The sequence below is a fragment of the Polypterus senegalus genome, chromosome 3 (assembly GCF_016835505.1).
Source record: "Polypterus senegalus isolate Bchr_013 chromosome 3, ASM1683550v1, whole genome shotgun sequence".
Classification (NCBI taxonomy): domain Eukaryota; kingdom Metazoa; phylum Chordata; class Cladistia; order Polypteriformes; family Polypteridae; genus Polypterus; species Polypterus senegalus.
In genome coordinates, this window is record NC_053156.1 from 289,870,553 (window position 1) to 289,891,009 (window position 20,457).

Genomic DNA, 20,457 nt, shown 5'->3' on the forward strand with positions numbered 1-20,457 from the left:
ATCAGGTGGGCCCCCCTCTCTCAGATAGCATTTCATTGCATTTAAGGGCCATGACACAGAGAAGGTTTTAACAGTGCGCATGGCATCTCACACACACCCCTCTCCCTTCCCGATGACTGAGGCTCAGCCACATCTATTTTTGCTCTTTTTAAAACAACTATAGTGCTAGGGTGTTGTACCGTGTTAGCCATTATGAATGTAGAGAAAAGCCAAGCGAAATGACACATTTTATTGGCTAACTAAAAAGATTACAATATGCAAGCTTTTGAGGCAACTCAGGCCCCTTCTTCAGGCGAGATGTAATCTCTTAAAACAACTATTAATACTTACATCAATAAATAATTACACTACTAAAATACCACTGTCAATAAATAATTAAACTGATAAAATACCAATCCTACCCTGTACAAGGCTATTCTGGCAACCTCAGAGGTAAAATCTGATTGGAGTTGCACAAAATAGTCACGTACTACGAGTCTAAGTCAGCGGAGTAATGCTGGACAGGCTTGGACTTTCTTGCCTAAATCACCTAATTAAAACCACTCTGTCGTACTTACCCCATCTAAACTTCCATAACACATCATTAAAGTCATGATATCCTAAAACTTGAAGCTCTGCACCCTGTCCGTGCAATAAAATCTCATTAATGCACAGCCTTAAAACCGTTGAAACCACTGAATTGGATATGCTATAATGCACACCAATTTAAAACAACCATTAAAAACACAACTACAAACATACCTCTTTACAAAATTAAAGACTTAGCCATCTTTTTCCTAGTCTGTATTATGTCACCTTAACTCTATCCACTGACTTGCTTGATCCGGCGCATTGATTTTTTTTACCATTTGCCTGATTTCCTTTGAACATTAGAGCAATCAAGATGAGAGCAGGCCATTCAGCCCAACAAGGCTCGCCAGTCCTGTCCACTGAATTCTTCCAAAATAACATCAAGTCGAGTTTTGAAAGTCCCTAAAGTATTACTGTCTACCACACTACTTGGTCGCTTATTTCATGTGTTTATCATTCTTTGTGTAAAGAAAAACTTCCTAATGTTTGTGCGAAATTTATCCTTACGTTTCCAGCTGTGCCCCCGTGTTCTTGATGAACTCATTTTAAAGTCACCACCTCGATCCACTGGACTAATTCACGTCATCATTTTAAGCACTTCAGTCACATCTCCTCTTAATCTTTTTTTACTTAAACTGTTGTAAGAACTCTAGGGGTTGCAGTCGCCCCGTTAAACCCAACAGACAGACGCAGACACAGATTAAAAGCACTCAGAAGTATTTTTAATTCTTCTTCTTTCTAAGCAGTGCCTCCAAAGCACCTCAGCCACAGTAAACAGGCAATACAATATAATTAATAAGCACAATAATTCTCTTCTCCACCTCCCAACAAGCTGTCACACTCCTCCTGACTCCGGCTCGCTTGCTGCGTCTCTAACAGTCCTTTATATAGTCCTTGACCTGAGAGTGCTTCTGTCCTTCCGCCCATATGACTCACTCGTACTTCCGGGTCAGATGGAGAATTGGCTTTATCTTCAGGCCAGAAGTACTTCAGGGCTCCCGTCCTCATGACTTAGGAGTACTTCCGGGCTATGGATGAGGCATGGCTCCTCCAGTCCTCTCACAACTCCTCCTGGCGGCACCCACGGTACCCAACAGGGCTGAGAAACCGCACTCCAAGTCCCAGGATGCACTGCAAGATTCTGGGGCACTGTTACAATCCAGGGGCGCTGCCACCTAGCATTTTTGGGGAGACAGTATCCTAGAAAATCTCCCTTCCCCCATCCTTCAATCTCAGGAGCGTCCTGGCCAAGAAGAGTTGCCGGCCGTCCGCCACACTGTAAAGGCTCAGGTCTTTTAATATTTCCTCATAACTCATCCCCTGTATTCCTCTAATCAGCCCAGTCGCTCTTCTATGGACCTTTTCTAGTGCTGCTATGTCCTTATTGTAGCCTGGAAACCCAAACTGCACCCAGTACTCCAGATGAGGCCTCACCAGTGTGTTATAAAGACTGAGCAGAACCTCCTGTGACTTGTACTCCACACATCAGGGTCTTATATAACCTGACATTCTGTTAGCCTTCTTAATGGCTTCTGAACACCGTCTGGGTCAATAGCTTCAAGTCCACTATGACTCCTAAATCTTTCTCATAAGGTGAGGTGTATTCAAACCTTACATCTTTATTTCCTATGTGTAATACTTTACATTTACTGACATTAAATTTCATCTGCCACAAATCTGCCCAAGCCTGTATGCTATCCAAGTCCTTCTGCAATGATATAAACGATTCTAAATTATCTGCTAATCCACCTATCTTCTGCAAACTTAACCAGCTTGTTACTTATATTCCTATCTAAATCATTTATATATATTAAAAATAGCAGCAGCCCCAGCACTGACCCCTGTGGAACACCACTTTTAACATCGGCCAGTTCTGATGAGGTTCCTCTCCCATCACCCTTTCCTTCCTGTATCTGAGCCAGTTCTGCACCCATCTAAAAACATCACCCTGAACTCCCACATCCTTTTAGTTTGATGCCCAACCTCTCATGTGGCACCAAACTCTCTTAATAGCGATGTTACTGATTTGGCTACAAATCCATGGCAGCTTATCTCAATTGCCGCACATGCTCAGTGTAACTTCTCTGGGTGGCATCACCTGCCAAATCAGCATACTTTGCTTTCCTCCTCTCATGCACTTCTTCATCACCCTCTTCCCACCATTAATTCAATGAAGTACGCTACACGTTTCTTTTCTGACCATAACACTACGTCTGGCCGCAAGCTACTTGTAGTTATCCCCTTTGGTACAATTAATCTTGTATTAAGGTCTACACTCAGCTCCCAATCATTCCTTACACTTAATTGACCCCCTCTTTGTTTGATTATACCTATTGGGCCATTGTTCTCCTCCTCCTTAACAAATACTTGTTTAATCTCTTTTACCTCCTTTTCTGAATTTACTCCATTTCTTTTCTCTTCCACTGCCACATCAACACATGATAACACTTTATTATGCCTCCAAGTGTATCTTCCTTGGCTCAAACTAACCTTACAGCTGGACCAAATGTGCTGCGATGACGCAGTCCCTGCACACAATGCACACTTCGGGTAGGCCCCTGTCCATACCATTAGATTTATGAGTGTTATGTACAGGGTGGGCCATTTGTATGGATACACCTTAATAAAATGGGAATGGTTGGTGATATTAACTTCCTGTTTGTGGCACATTAGTATATGTGAGGGGGGAAACTTTTCAAGATGGGTGGTGACAATGGTGGCCATTTTGAAGTTGGCCATTTTGGATCCAACTTTTGTTTTTTCAATAGGAAGAGGGTCATGTGACACATCAAACTTATTGGGAATTTCACAAGAAAAACAATGGTGTGCTTGGTTTTAACGTAACTTTATTCTTTCATGAGTTATTTACAAGTTTCTCTTTGTTTACAGCCATTGACATGTCGCAGAGGTTAACACGTGAGGAGCGGATAGAAATTGTGTTGATGTCTGGTGAACGCAGTAACCAGGTCATTGCAGCAGATTTCAATGCAAGACACCCTACAAGACCACCCATCTCCCATGCTACAGTTAGCAAACTGCTTGCTAAGTTTCGTGAAACTGGTTCAGTGTTGGATTTGCCAAAATGTGGACGCATGAAAACTGTCACTAATGAAGAAACATCAGTGGCTGTCCTAGCTTCATTCAGCAAGAGCCCACAGCGTAGCACTCGCCGCATGTCACTGGAGAGTGGCATTAGTCGAACATCCCTTCGGCGGATATTAGCTACTCACAAATGGCACCCTTACAAACTCCAGCTACTGCAGCATCTCAACGAGGATGACCCAGATCGGCGCACTGAATTTGCAGAATGGGCAAAACAAAAATTGGAACAGGACCCTCAGTTTACGCAGAAGATTTTGTTCAGTGATGAGGCAAACTTTTATGTGAATGGTGAAGTTAACAAACAAAACCACCGCTATTGGTCTGACACTAACCCACATTGGATAGATCCCTCCAAGACTGTTGGAATAAAAAAATTGATGGTATGGTGTGGTATATGGGGTACAAAGATAGTGGGGCCATTCTTCATCAATGGAAACCTCAAGGCCACTGGATATGCGAAATTGCTACATGATGATGTGTTTCCCTCTTTATGCACTGAAGCTGGCACGTTCTCTGAGTTTTTCCAGCAAGATGGTGCACCACCACATTATGGGTGTCAGGTCCGAGCATTCCTAGATGAACAGTTTCCTGGAAAGTGGATTGGTCGTGGGCCAGTTGAATGGCCCCCAAGGTCTCCCGATCTGACCCCCTTAGACTTTTATCTTTGGGGTCATCTGAAGGCAATTGTCTATGCTGTGAAGATACGAGATGTGCAGCACCTGAAACTACGGATACTGGAAGCCTGTGCTAGCATTTCTCCTGCGGTGTTGCTATCAGTGTGTGAAGAGCGGGAGAAGAGGGTTGCATTGACAATCCAACACAATGGGCAGCACATTGAACACATTTTATAAGTGGTCAGAAACTTGTAAATAACTCATGAAAGAATAAAGTTACGTTAAAACCAAGAACACCATTGCTTTTCTTGTGAAATTCCCAATGAGTTTGATGTGTCACATGACCCTCTTCCTATTGAAAAAACAAAAGTTGGATCCAAAATGGCTGACTTCAAAATGGCCACCATGGTCACCACCCATCTTGAAAAGTTTCCCCCCTCACATATACTAATGTGCCACAAACAGGAAGTTAATATCACCAACAATTCCTATTTTATTAAGGTGTATCCATATAAATGGCACACCCTGTAGATTAACGAGTGTTACATAGTAGGATTATTTTTTTTAAATTAATGAGTTACCTAATGCAAAACACTCCACAGCTTCCTATTGTGGATGGGAAAATGAATTCTGAACTATACCAGCGAATTCTAAAGGAAAATGGGAGGACATCTGTCCATGCACTACACTTCAAGAGGAACTGGGTCCTACAGCAAGACAACAACACCAAGCACACAAGTCGTTCTATCAAAGAGTGGTTGAAGAAGAATAGCATGAAGGTTTTGGAATGACTAAGTCAAAGTCCTAACCTTAACCCACTTGAAATGTTGTGGAAGGACCTGAAGTGTGCAGCTCATTTGAGAGAGTTGACACAGTTGTGTATGGAGGAATGGGCTAAACCTCCTCCAAGCCGATGTGCAGGACTGATCAAGACCTTCCAGAAATGTTTAGTTGCAGTTGTGGGGATCACACCAAATACTAAAAGCAACGGTTCACATACTTTTGTCACTCACAGAAATGTATGTCTGGGTGATTTTCCTCAATAAATAAATGACCAAGTATGATATTTTTGTGTAATTTGTTAAGCTGGGTACTCCATATCTACTTTGAGGAGTTGTGTGAAAATCGGATGATGTTTTAAATCAGGTTTATGTAGGAAAATGGACAATTCTGAAGGGATCACTAACATTCAAACACCACTGTGAATGTGTTTATATTGTATTGTACTTGCAATGTGAATGAGAGATTTATCAGTGACAAAGCTTTCATTCTCCAATATTGTTAAAGTTTGAACTCAAAGGAATCAGAAGTGGAGGCAATGAGTCGAAACTCATGATTCGGGTGGTTCTTGCACTTTAAACAGCGAAAAAAGGGTGGTTGGAGAACAAAAGACATTGACAACATCACGCAGAACATACAATGAGCTTCTCTGAATTTAATATCCTGAAAAGAGTCGTTCAACAAGAACAAATCATTCACAAGTCATCCATCACTTCCCGGGTCCTCCCAGCGTGAAGAGCGCTTTGAGGAGTGAGAAAAGCGCTATAAAAATGTAAAGAATTATTACTATTATTATTATCACTAGCTCTCATATGACTAATGCAAGAATGGGCTCCCTTTAGAAGAGATAAGGGACAAGCAATGAACCTTCCATATTGTCACTATTCACTCACCGCAGCACACAGAGACATGAGAAAGAGTGAGGCTCACACCATCCCACAAATTCGGTTTCATGCAAGAAGCAGTGGGAAGTGTGCCCGTTACCCTCACTCAGTCTCACGTACGCTGGTGTGTGGTGACGTGAGAAAGAGAGGTACGCATACTTTTATTTGAAATCGAGATTCTAAATAGTGAAATTGAACAATTTTAAATTTGATGCTCTGGCTTTCTCACACTCATAGCTACAGACTGTCTCGTAATAATACAGTGTGGGAGACGACCATAATCCATACTGGTAATAACAACAACAATTTATTTCTTGTATAGGCCACACAAAGAATGCATCATTGGCCTTTAAATGGTCCTGTTTTTTTGACTGCCCCCCCAGCACTGACTCCCTAAGAACACAAGAAACCCCCCCCCCAACAAAAAGAATTGTGGTGTGTAACCAGTAGGGGGAGCCACAGAGTCCCAAGCCCCAAACACACCAATACAAACACAGGTCCCGGGTTAGAATAAAGAATTTATTTTCCATAAATACCTCTCACAGGCTTCTCTCAAACATTCTACAATGTACAAAATCCCAAACAATAATCTTCTTCCCCTTCTTAGGCCTTCCTCTCCTCCAGGTGAGCTTCACCCTCTTCCACCTGACTCTGACTCCGTGAATGAGGAGGAGTGACTTCATTTATAGTGAATCTGTTGCCACCACATTGCATCCAGGAAGCACTTTTTGGTCAGGTGGAACTTCCCTTAAATGCGTTTATTTTGTCTTTTTTGTTTATATTTTACCCTTTCAATATTATCACGCTTGCTCATATTGTTATGTTTGTTACTTGTATAATCATGTATGGTTTGTCAATTTTGATTATTACATAGTTTCTGCATTTAAAGGTATGTTTTGCTTTGTTCCTTATATTCTGTGGGAAGGCTAATAGGAATTTCAGTCCCTCTGAGGTACATTGTATGCGCTTGGTGGTTGGTGAGTTTTCCATTTTGCTATTGATATTTCATTTGGACTTGCTGACGTTTTGACTCTTTTGCTTCCTTTTTTTGGGATTCTAATTTCAGGATAGTGTTTTAGGACTTGCTTGCTTAGGACTGCCTTGTTGGCATCTCCTTTTGCCTCTTTTTTTGCTCTTTTCAGCATTTTGTTGAAACAGATCTCTTTTTATAAAGGTTCTCTGTTTGCCTTATCATCCACAGGCCAGAGGTTTGAAGTCATCCCTCCTCTAGTGGAGTTTTCACTATATTGTGTGACCTTTACTTTTATTTTTGAACCTAAACACATTTTGGATTTGTGTAGGACAAACTTAAGACAGAGGGAATCTTTAAGGCAAATGAACTGCCGTGGTATCTAGCAGGTTGTCATTATGAATCTTGTTACTGCCAAAGGGAGCCTTACTCCGTTGGGTCTTTGAGCAAGGCCCTTAACCTGCAATTACTCTATGGGCACTGTACAATGGCTCACCCTGTGCTCTGACTGCAAGGGGTATGTGAAAAATAATGCATTCCTAATGCAAGAAATTGTATAAGGTGAATAAATAACAAAAAAAGTAAACCACTAGAGTTGAGCTCTGGCTGCCTTTGGGTGCACCCCCTCTGGACAGGTATATAAGAATACTGGCCTGCTTCCCTGGCTAGTCCTGAAGGTCTCACACTCCTTTGGCCAGTTCAGGTTAGTGCATCACTACACCAGGAAAATGGGAGGCTTCATGCCGGACTAGGCATCAAAATGAAGATCAAGGTTAAGAAAATGACCAAAAAGGCTCAGAAAACTTTGAAGTATGTCTCACCAGAGGGAGAACAGTTAAAACTCCACAAAATCTTTATAAAAGGATGTTTATTACTGTTTTCCTCTAGGGAGCGCTAGCTCTCTGGTTGGAATAAGTTCTTCTTAATTGCGGCGTCTTAAGTAACCCGAAACTATATAGATACAATAATAAAAGGCGATACCCCTCCCTTAGTGATACGCTGGTAAGAAATCACATAAGAGAAAATAACTTAGCTCTCTTTAATGATGATTTACATGGCATTACAGATGAAGGAAGCCATAGCAAGACTTTTTACCGAAGTGGGATCTCGGTGTATAGAGTCTGCCATTTTCATCGCTGCTCTGGAAGGATTTTCAGGATCGGACGAAGTTCTCTCCCATCCGTCCATCAGCTTCAAAGGTGTGCCGGGCAATGTTCCAAGGCTTTATACTCTTTCTTCATGTGCAGGCCCTTACTTTGGTAAATCATGCCATTCCAAACAAGGAAAGAAGATTCAATATCATGCTGACTCTAACACACAGAGATAGTACAATGCAAATTTTCGTAGTTGTCCCTTCAAATGCTTGCCTAGCAGTTCTAAATGCTGAGCTCCTGTGTACTAAATCTGGCCTGTACATGTGAGTGGATTTATAAAATATTTTTTGTACAGAGCACAGTGACATATTAAACGTATGTACTTATTACAATTACCAAAGCAGAAAAAAAAGGAGTTACTAAAGGCAATCCTAACAACCAAAGTCAAAAACACAATCTGTACGAATATCAAAGTTCCAGAGAAGAAAACCTCCAAAAATCCCAAAGGAGAGCAATGCTTACAAAACCACCAACACCAGAGTGCATGCGAATTTACCGCTGTGGACTTCGATTCCCAGCCAGCCTTTACAGGGTTTGGAGGTGGTCCCTTAACTGTGATTGACTGTTAGCCCCACCTCTTGGAGAATCGCCCCCCCCCCCAACACACACACACACACAAAATACAAGGATCATGAGAGATTTGAAAAACACACAGACAATAAATAATCAAATACCCCTTACCCAGCCGGCAGCTACACTTCCAAGACCTGTGGCCTGGATAAATTACTGAGGCTAATCTATAAATACTAAGCCATACCTCTAACAAATAAAATTTTCCCCACAATCGATGGTTTAAACATAAGCACACAAAAGCAGATATGTAAAAATAAGTGGATAAATATATTAAACTAGCAAAATACCCGCGCTTCGCAGTGGAGAAGTAGTGTGTTAAAGAAGTAATGAAAAAGAAAAGGAAACATTTTAAAAATAACGTAACATGATTGTCAATGTAATTGTTTTGTCACTGTTATGAGTGTTGTTGTCATATATATATATATATATACACACACACACATATATATATATATATACACACACATATACACACACACATATATATATATATATATATATACTAGCAGAATACCAGCATTGGAGAAGTAGTGTGTTAAAGAAGTTATGAAAAGAAAAGCAAACATTTTAAAATAACGTAAGATGATTGTTAATGTAATTGTTTTGTTTATATATATATATACACACACACACAGACACATATATAAACATATATATACATATAAACATACTGTATATATACACACACACATATATACATACTGTATATACAACATATACATATCTACATATATACTGTATATACACATATATACAAATCTACATATATATATCTACATATATATATTAGGGTGGGACTCGATTAAAAAATTAATCCAATTAATTAGAGGCTGTGTAAGAATTAATCTTGATTAATCGTATGTAATCATAAATGTTTTTTTTTTTTATTTAAAAGGTTTTAGTGGGCGACAGAATCAAATAATAGACATGGACATGAATATTGTAAACTGAAGCTGTTTTAATTTCTGAAAAAAGCTTTTAAACTGCATTTGAATTCAAAACAGAAACAAAAATATCATCCCTGGTTAAAATTGGGCAGACTTAAAAATAAAGTGGTAGTTTAAGTACTTTAAGTACATTTTCAGAATAGTATTGTCTTTAAATAATAATAACCAAAATTTCACCATAAAGTGCAGTTTTTCTTCTTAAAAAATAAGTCAGAAACATAAAAGGTAATTTGACCAGCTTACTCTTTAAACTCTGAGTAACATTAGCCAAAATTATTTTGTACATTAGGCTAAAACAGTGTGATCATTGAACATTTTGTAATTAGATGTATTTAGAATTACTAACGGTCACGGAAGTCCAATGATCCCCAGTAAGAGCCACAAAGTCCGCTTTCTGTAATGCATCTAATTTTGCTTGCTTTTCAGTGTGCACAAAACCATGCTTTTATCAAGGCTTCGCTCGGGTAGTCGAAATGATCAGTCGTAGGAACGCGCTTTATTCCGACTCTAACATTTTTGTAGCTGTGATGTGTGCATCAGTGTAATGGATGTACCAGGAAATCATGCATTGACAAAAGTTCCCGTTTGCTTGGAATTGAAAGTGTGATTAAATGCGTTATTTTTTAACGCGTTATGGAGTACATGCATCGAAGCTTCTCAACTGTGCTTGTGCTAAGAAAGGGAAAATTTTAAAAATAACGTAACATGATTCTGCGTTAACCTAATATTTTTCATACGTCCCAAACCAAGGAGATGGGAAGGTAAAATGAATCGGAAGCGCGTACATAGTCAGTACATCCCTCTCGGGAATCGAACCTCGAATGTCGGCGTTAGAGGCTTAAGACTCTACAATTGCGCCACCGCTTGTCTATGCTAAAGTATGTATTGTAGATCGGGCTATAGATATACATTTATATATATACCCGTGTATCGCAGTGGAGAAGTAGAAGTTATGAAAAAGAAAAGGGAACATTTTAAAAATAACGTAACATGATTGTCAATATACAGTAATTGTTTTGTGAGTGTTATTGAATGTTGCTGTCATCAAGGATTTGATTATCATTATTTCTTTCAATCAGGCTCGTATTTGTACGATGTGTTCAAGTTACATTCCGTGTTTGTCAATCGTTGTAAAGATAAGAGGTTTCATTCATCGATTAGTTCCTTACTGCATCAATAAACAGCTCGTCTTCCTTTTTATCTGTGATGTGACAAACTGCATGCACGGGTTTTTTTTACGCTGTCTTCCTTTAGCGGGACATTGACTTTTTCCACCGTGTGCTTTGTTTCCACAGTAGCTGCATTTATGAATATGCTTATCAGGCGCTTCATATTTTTGCTGCCTTTTCAATTGTGTAATTCGGTTTTTGTTCAGCGCTCTTTGGAACTGTTGCTTTTTATCTGTGCACTGCATCAGTTCACGTGAGCCACTCGGTGTACTTGCATCGAAGGTTCCCAGCTGTGCTGGTGCCATCTCGTGCTATGTCCATAGCTGTATTTAATGTTACCTTAGTCCTGGCACTTAAAACTTTCTCTGGCAGTTTCGCTGAGTTTGTGTCAAACACCACCCTGACCATCTCATCTTCCTCTCCATAAGCACAGTCCTTCACCCGTGAATATTTACCCGTGGCAGTTTGCTATTGGATTGCCGCTGACGGATGGCCTTATATGGGCAGGCACTAAATTACAAACGCCAGCGGCAGCCTGTCTATAAACTTAATTTAAAGTGTAGGTTTACATCGTGCTTTGTTTCCGAAGTAGCAGAACTCGCTTCTTATTGTTTCGCTGCCTTCTCAATTATATAATGCATGTTTTCTTGAGCGCTTTTTTGAGGTCTTCCTGGTTTTCTATGTACTGCGTGATTACGTGGGAGGCGTGATGATGTCACACGAAACTCCGCCCCATGGCGTTGAAGCTCATCTCCATTACAGTAAATGGAGAAAACTGCTTCCAGTTATGACCATTACGCGTAGAATTTCGATATAAAACCTGTCCAACTTTTGTAAGGAAGCTGTAAGGAATCAACCTGCCAAATTTCAGCCTTCCACCCACACGGGAAGTTGGAGAATTAGTGATGAGTCAGTGAGTGAGTGAGTCAGTGAGTGAGTGAGTGAGTGAGTGAGTGAGTGAGTGAGGGCTTTGCCTTTTATTAGTATATATATATATATATATATATATATATATATATATACATACATATATACACACACACATATACACTCACCTAAAGGATTATTAGGACCACCATACTAATACGGTGTTTGACCACCTTTCGCCTTCATAACTGCCTTAATTCTACGTGGCATTGATTCAACAAGGTGCTGAAAGCATTCTTTAGAAATGTTGGCCCATATTGATAGGATAGCATCTTGCAGTTGATGGAGATTTGTGGGATGCACATCCAGGGCACGAAGCTCCCGTTCCACCACATCCCAAAGATGCTCTATTGGGTTGAGATCTGGTGACTGTGGGGGCCATTTTAGTACAGTGAACTCATTGTCATGTTCAAGAAACCAATTTGAAATGATTCGAGCTTTGTGACATGGTGCATTATCCTGCTGGAAGTAGCCATCAGAGGATGGGTACATGGTGGTCATGAAGGGATGGATATGGTCAGAAACAATGCTCAGGTAGCCCGTGGCATTTAAACGATGCCCAATTGGCACTAAGGGGCCTAAAGTGTGCCAAGAAAACATCCCCCACAACGTTACATCACCACCACCAGCCTGCACAGTGGTAACAAGGCATGATGGATCCATGTTCTCATTCTGTTTACGCCAAATTCTGACTCTACCATTTCGAGACTCATCAGACCAGGCAACATTTTTCCAGTCTTCATCTGTCCAATTTTGGTGAGCTTGTGCAAATTGTAGCCTCTTTTTCCTATTTGTACTGGAGATGAGTGGTACCCGGTGGGGTCTTCTGCTGTTGTAGCCCATCCGGTTGTGCGTGTTGTGGCATCACAAATGCTTTGCTGCATACCTCGGTTGTAACGAGTGGTTATTTCAGTCAAAGTTGCTCTTCTATCAGCTTGAATCAGTCGGCCCATTGTCCTCTGACCTCTAGCATCAACAAGGCATTTTCACCCACAGGACTGCCGCATACTGGATGTTTTTCCCTTTTCACACCATTCTTTGTAAACCCTAGAAATGGTTGTGCGTGAAAATCCCAGTAACTGAGCAGATTGTGAAATACTCAGACCGGCCTGTCTGGCACCAACAACCATGCCACGCTCCAAATTGCTTAAATCCCCTTTCTTTCTCATTCTGACATTCAGTTGGAGTTCAGGAGATTGTCTTGACCAGGACCACACCCCTAAATGCATTGAAGCAACTGCCATGTGATTGGTTGATTAGATAATTGCATTAATGAGAAATTGAACAGGTGTTCCTAATAGTCCTTTAGGTGAGTGTACATACACATATATATATATATACAGTACATATATATATCTATCTCTATATATCTATCTATATCTATATCAATTTAATCTATCTATCCATATAATCTATATATCTATATCTATATATTTATATCTCCTTTGGGGTGCGAGCAGTTGTTGCTGGGGGTGCCAGAATCCATTGAGGAAGAAAAATTAAAAACATTATTTGTACAAAATCTTAATTTATCTATCCATTCCTAAATAATTAAATGGGCAGGCAATTTCGTATCAGTGCAATACGCTGCTTGTTAAAACGGATAACTCCCGCTCTTACGTGCAAGTCTGCGTGGATATTATGAACTATCGTATCTGTTCAAGTTCTATTTAAATTTTTAATATAAGTAATTTTTATTTAGTCAACAGAAATATGTTTAGTAGGAATGTAAGTTAAATTTAGTCATCATTGCATAAATTTTTCTTCACCATTGAAATTTAAAGACTAAATTCAACTTCCATTCCTACCAAAGATATTTCTGTCGACTAAATAGAACCTACTTATATCCAAATTCGAGCTATTAAGCTGTCGCCTGCCTGCCTGAATAAGTCACCCTCACTTCACTCTTACTTTTTTACCGTTCATTTAATCATGGCTAGTCGCAAAAAAATTATAAAATGGAAGGAGGATTACACTGAGTATGGCTTTACCAAAACAATTATTGATGGCGAATAAAGTATCCATTATTCATAAAGCTTCAATTGGTGATCTATTTTTCTGCGTTAACCTCATATTTTTTCATACTTCTTCTCAAACCAAGTGGGTGCGAGGGTAAAATGAATCGGGAAGCGCTGATATATATATATATATTGAATATACTGAAATAGTTCTACTGTCAAATAATGCAAACAGTACGCGGCACATGTTTTGCCCTAATTCTGGGCTCATCAGGCGTACACACTCACTGCACCCCCTCTCGGGAATCGAACCTCGGACGTCAGCGCTAGAGGCAAAGCCTCTCATGTTGCGCCATGGTGTGTGGTTCGTTTATTTGACAGTATGTAGATTGGGATGTATATATATTTATATAATTATATATATATATATATATATATATACAGTATATATATATATATATATATATATATATATATATATATATATATATAAATATAAAAGATAACTCCTGTAGCCATAATAAATGCCTTTATTGAATAGACAAACCGGGGTGAACAAGTTCCTTTCTACTGCAGCCACAGCGACACACATAAAAAACATCAATAATAACTCATAAACTTGCAATATTATTTAGGAAAATCGCAACATTTTACTCACCAAAAATTCAGATTATTTGTAAACAAAATCCATCGTCCTCTCTTTCCTCAAAAACAGTTCAATTACTCTGTCGTACGGATTATCCGTGTGCTTCAGTTCCATCAAAACCTCACTTTCTATCGCCATCGAAGCTAATGCTGAAAGGCGAACCCGCCCTATGGTATTTCTGGCATAAGTTTCAATTCGCTTTAGGGCTGAAAATATTCGCTCGACAGAAGCAGTGTACACGGGAATGCTCACCGCCAAATATACCAATGTGAACAGCTGCCCCCTGCTCTCATTCAGATTTTTCTGATGAAGGAAGTCAAGGAGATCAGTGGGAGATTTTCCTGCAAAATCATCCATTGCATACATTATAGTCAGTTCTGTTTTGAGCCAAGACAGATCAAAAAGCGTTCCGTGGCTCTTGTGTTAAAGTGGAGAAGGCTGCATGTGTTAAATTTTTCTTGTATTCCCAAAACTTCTGGGGCTCGAGGAGCGTGACAAACATTAGGTTTTCATTGTCTTGAAATCTGGTCTGTGTCTGGCAAATAATATTGTCCAGAATCCTGCCATGGAGTTGGCCGTAGTGCGCACGAGGATCTTTCGCTCGGAGCGTTTCTGGTGCGTTCAGTGGCCTCGGAGAGTTCCTCATATCGGCTTCTATCCAATCAATGGGTCTGAATACGGTGACATTGCCGTACGCCTGCTAGAGGGCCCTACTGACACCAACTCAAAATTTGATTGGTCAAAGCAACAGGTTAATCGACATTTATTCTGTGTTAGAGTGCCTGCACAACAGATTGTGAAAGCCTATCTGCCTGGCAACAAATGATGGCTGAAATTTGATTGGTTAAATGCTTTAATACGAAACTCTGCCTCCCACGGCTATCGAGCTGCAATCTATTCTCTCTGCCTGGCAACTAATGACGGCTGAAATGTGATTGGTTAAATATTTTAATACGAAACTCCGCCTCCCACGGCTATCAAGCTGCATTCTAATACAGTATATGGGCAAAAATACGTTCCAGTTATGACCATTACGCGTAGAATTTCAAAATGAAACCTGCCCAACTTTTGTAAGTAAGCTGTAAGGAATGAGCCTGCCAAATTTCAGCCTTCTACCTACACGGGAAGTTGGAGAATTAGTGATGAGTCAGTGAGTGAGTAAGTCAGTCAGTGAGTGAGTGAGTGAGTGAGGGCTTTGCCTTTTATTAGTATAGATGAAGCAATAACCAAAAACGCAAATTTCACACGTAGAAAATAAGCATATATATATATATATATATATATATATATATATTTATTATGTGTAAACCACCACCAAAACAACAACGTGACAACACCATATATACAATAACAAACCCTCCCTTGTCCCAATAACATAACAAACACAAAACACAAATAACAATGAATGAATATGGAAAATTCCAATGATAGTGAACTTGAGTCCGAGTATACAACTGTCCTGAATATGGATGACTGGTCAATGGATAAGTGATGTGTTTGAATTTCCCGGAAAAAATGGAACAACCTCACGTGAATCCTCGGCATGTGGTGGATAATGTAGTCCAACTCCGGGGTCTCTGGCGATGATTGAATTGAAATAAGTCCGGAGGAATGAAAAACAAACTGGTACCAAAAGCGTGATGTGGAAAACAGCAGGTAAAGTTGGTTCGTTGTTGTGAAAATGTAATCTCCGTCTTTCTCCTTTTTTTTTTTTTTCTCCTCTATGTTCCCTCCTGATTGTTTATATAGTAATGAGCTGGCTGTAATTGATTAATTGTAAACAGATACTTTCCATCTTGGGGCTGCGGTCTCTCCATCATCCGTCCCCCCTGTATTTACGGGGACCACATTCACTGACACATACATTATAAACAGCAAACGGGACAATGGAAACAAAACGCACTCGGTACAAACATTGAAAACACTATTGCTATGTAGCCCCGCTACAAATTAACACTAACAGAGAGTACATAATTGAACAAATAATGATAAATGAACAGAATAATATCAGAAAAAATGGAAAACAAAGGATAATGAAAATAAACGTGAGCCAATGACAGGTTAAGCTATCCCAAGAAGCCAGATGGAATGATTTCCTCTTGTTTCCAAAATGTATTGTGTTCTTTTCTAATTACTGTCTTTCTTTATTGTTTTTTTTTATTTTTCCCTGTAGGTGCCAGTGCCAAAAATATTACAATGAGGAACCCCTTTGACCGAGTCAAGGACATCTTTCCGTAAAGAACTAAATGAGGAAATGCAGTCTGGTAAAATGATGAAGACAAAGGTCCAGGTCCAAGACATGGCGGACTGACTTAAAACTTAGGATAAGAAACAAAATTGGGCCAGGAAACAAGAAAATGGAACGTAGGATTTCTGAATAAGTTCTTCTTCATAGTGTTTTTATTAAGCAGTGGTGTGGGGGTGTTTTGGGGGTTTACACACCTACGCATTACTGGGTTACAGAGAAGCTGAATGTCTGTCTAACCTTTTGAAAAGTGTATGGCTTGTTTACCTGCAGTGGCTTCGGTGAATCTTGAGCTTCTCATGTTTGAAGTTCCACTGCCTATAAAAGTTACTTTAGGCTTTGTGTCTACATTGTGTGATCTTCTGTAAAAGGAATGAAGCTTTGAAGTTATTTGAAATTTGTGAGACCTTCGATGGACTGGCATCCCATCCAGGGTTGGTCCTGCGTTGCGTTCAGTGCTACTTACAGTAGATAAGCACCAGCTCTTGTGATGCTGAATTGGATAAACAGAAAAAGAAAATGAACAGAACTAGTGACACGTTTCCTAATATCAAGGGTTTTGACTAACACGACCTCCAGATGTATACTTGGTGTCTCAAAAAATGAGAGAAACATTTCCAAAAGGAATATCTCTTCACATTTTTAGGTTGGAACCAAAATTGAAAACTCCTCTACCTAAAATGTGCCTTGAGTCCCTGGCAAATTCCTCACAAATTAGGTTCTGTAAAACCGATAACAATCCAAAACTTGTCATAAGGGTGTCTTGGAAGGACCCCACATGGAATGGCCGTGGATTTAATTTGGATATTTTTGATACTGACCAAAACGAAAAAATTCTATAGCCTAATTAGTGTTATGTTTATCCAAGGAAAAACAAGACTAATTCATTGAATTCTTTTTAACAAGAAAAAATATCATTATGTGTAACAGAAATGTGTACATACCAAACTGTCAGCATAAATACATAAGGAAAGGTCTGTCTCGTGTCCGCGGCTTTACTGATGTCTTTCGTGCAACAGTCACCAATGCATGGCCCAGTGCTGCGATCAGGACAGTACAACCATGCTTCTTTGCTTTCTTTTTTTTATAATATTATTTCTGTTGTTTCCACGTGAGAGGGTAGAATTTCAGTACCTGATTAGCCTGATCAATGCACCCCTTGTGTTTTTGGTGGCTACCACAGTGCAAGATTTAGTGACTTCCATGTTTCCCCTGACACAGACAATGACAGTTGCCACATTGTGAACAGTCCTTAACGTTTTTATTGTCCTTGCTTGTCACACAGCTATTGTCGCACCACAGTGATGCGTCACGCGACTGAATTCGCCGAACCTATCACAGCGGTTTGGTCGTAGAGTGCCGTAACATTGCATCAGTTTCCCTTTCTGTGTTAATATCTGATGACCAATTTACATCATCATCACTCACAATCAATTCAATTAATGGTTCAGTTTAAATTCATTCTAAAGCTGCCTTTACGGCTTTTCATTTACCATTGTGTTTTACGTTGGAGGCTCCACCCCACTCATGAATATTGATCAGTTACCATAAAGTGGAGTCCATTGAAATATTCCTGATTTTTTACAGCATGGTGTTATTTCATCCACTAGATGGCAGCACAATAGTGTCCTGAGCGTCATTCAGGCTTGACAATATAAAGCACATCATTACAGATCACCCCAAGCCTGACTTGAGTTTAACCGAAATTGCATAGAATTTCAAACCAGAGTCAGTTTTGTGGTTAACGCCAAGGAGGTTATGAAAAACAGATGTCTACCAAGTGGTCTAAACTAATTACAAATATGAAATACAAAATAATTGATTGCATAAGTATTAACTGCCTTCAGGTTTATAATTAGTAGATGCACCTTTGGTAGCCGTGACAGCCTTGAGTCTATGTGCGCAAGTCTCTCTCCGTCAATGCTGCCATCTGGAGTCTGACATTTTTACCCATTTCTCTTTACAAAACTACTCAAGCTCTGTCATGTTGTATGTTGATCGTGAGTTAACATCCTTTTTCAAGTCCAGCCATAAATTTTCCATTGGTCTGAGATCTGGATTCTCACTCGGCCACTCCAGGACATTAACATTGTTGTTTTTAAGCCATTCCTTTGTAGCTTTGGTTTCATGCTTGGTGTTAACATGCTGGAAAACATATCTCTCAAGGTGCAGGTTTCTTGCAGACTACAGCAGATTTTCCTCCAGGATCTCCCCTTATTTGAATGCATTCATTCTTCTCTCACAAGCCTTCCAGGGCCTGCTGCAGAGAAGCATCCCAATAGCATAATAATGCCACCAGCAAGCCTCACGGTGGAGATGGTGTGTTTTTGATTAATATGTAGAGTAATATGACATTTACTCTGATGGTTTTTGTCTCATCATTAAACCATAGAACCTTCTTCCCACTGACTTCATAGTCTCTCATGTACCTTTTGTCGAGATGTCCTCTTTGTCACTCTTCCATAAAGCTATGACCGGTGAAGCACCTGGGCAGCAGTTGTTGTTTGTCCAGTCTTTCCAGTGTCACTTGTCACTCCTTCAGAATGCTCATAGGTGTCATGGTGGCCTCCTTCACTTGTCTTCTTCTTGGCAGATCACTCAGATTTTGTGCTCTAGGCAGATTTACAGCTGTGCCATAAACTCTCCATTTCTAATGAATGCTTTAATTGGATATTCAGTGACTTGGATATTATCATCTCTCCATCCCAACCTGTGCTTTTCAAAGACCATTTCATGAAGTTGCTCAGAGTATTCTTTTGTCTTCCTTGTGTGGGTTAGGCTGCCATACTGACTCAGCACAAGCTTGACTTTTAATCTATAAGTGCATTTATGCTGCAGTCAATTGTGAAAGACAAATTAACTGTTTGCAAGTTACTAGGGGTTGAAAGCTGACAAAGCTGTTTTGCTGTCATGGTAGGTTATTCATACAGGCATCTGTCATAAGACAGGGTGCAGTAAGATGACCTAGGACAATTTCCTCATTAGGAATGCGTCTGTTAAACACAAAAAAGATGACCTTTCCTTCTTTGGGGCCCATCTGACATGTACACAAAACAGAAATGGATGGTCGATTTACACAATAAAGACAGAAATGCTCAAATAAACAAATTTTTGCTTGCTTGATAAGTAAGGGAGGAAGGTGGGGGAGAAAATATAAAAAAGCCAGCCGAAAAGGGGAACTTTGCTCTTCTTCCTTGCAACTCACGAATCCATGGACTCACCGGTGCCTGAATAAAGACTTATTTGATTAACGACTCCCGTCTACCTCTGAGGTTTCCTCCATACAATTGAGAATCCAGACAGGTGACCTCCATTGATCTAATTAGGGCTTTTGAATCCAATTGGCTGCACCACTGATGTGTCAACTCAAACGGATTAATGGCTTACTTTGGGTTTTATATTTTTAATTCAATTTGGACCACTTTGCAGAGATCTGTTTTCCCTTTGACATTAAGGAGTCTTTTTCTGTTAATCAGTGTCAAAATAGACAAATTAAGTCCACTCCGATTCAATTTTATATAAAAAACAAATGTGAAAATGCCCAAAGGCTGTAAACACTTTTCATAGGCACTGCTAATGGACCTTCCCTGCCAGGCGCTGCTGAATCCAATGGCAGAAGGTGACTTAGAAGAAAGACACACTGGCAGGGTTGTAGTGCGGGCAGGTGTAGTAGGGGGTCGAGACGGAAGTGCTATTTTAATGTTTTGTGGTGGGTAAAGTGCTCAAGCCACACCACGTCGTAAACCGGAACATGTAAGTTCTTTTGAGCTCTTTCACATTTAGCCTCCTTTGTTGATCTCATCCTCACCTCCAATTGAATTTTGACAAATGCATTACAGGGATCCCTCCTCGATCGTGGGGGGTTCTGGAAAGGTGCAAATTCACAAAGTAAAAACCATATGTTGATATGGTTATTTT

At 39.9% G+C, this 20,457-nt stretch overlaps 1 protein-coding gene across 2 annotated transcripts in view; it reads left to right on the forward strand.

Moving 5' to 3' along the window:
• Positions 1 to 16,696, forward strand: part of lmod1b (leiomodin 1b (smooth muscle)) — an 89,807-nt gene extending 73,111 nt beyond the window's left edge. For both annotated transcript variants that reach the window (XM_039749409.1, XM_039749410.1), the window contains exon 3: positions 16,468 to 16,696. In XM_039749409.1, the coding sequence (XP_039605343.1) occupies positions 16,468 to 16,494 (27 nt within the window). In that variant the 3' untranslated portion in view covers positions 16,495 to 16,696. The remainder of the gene's footprint in view (positions 1 to 16,467) is intronic.
• The last annotated feature ends 3,761 nt before the right edge of the window (positions 16,697 to 20,457 follow it).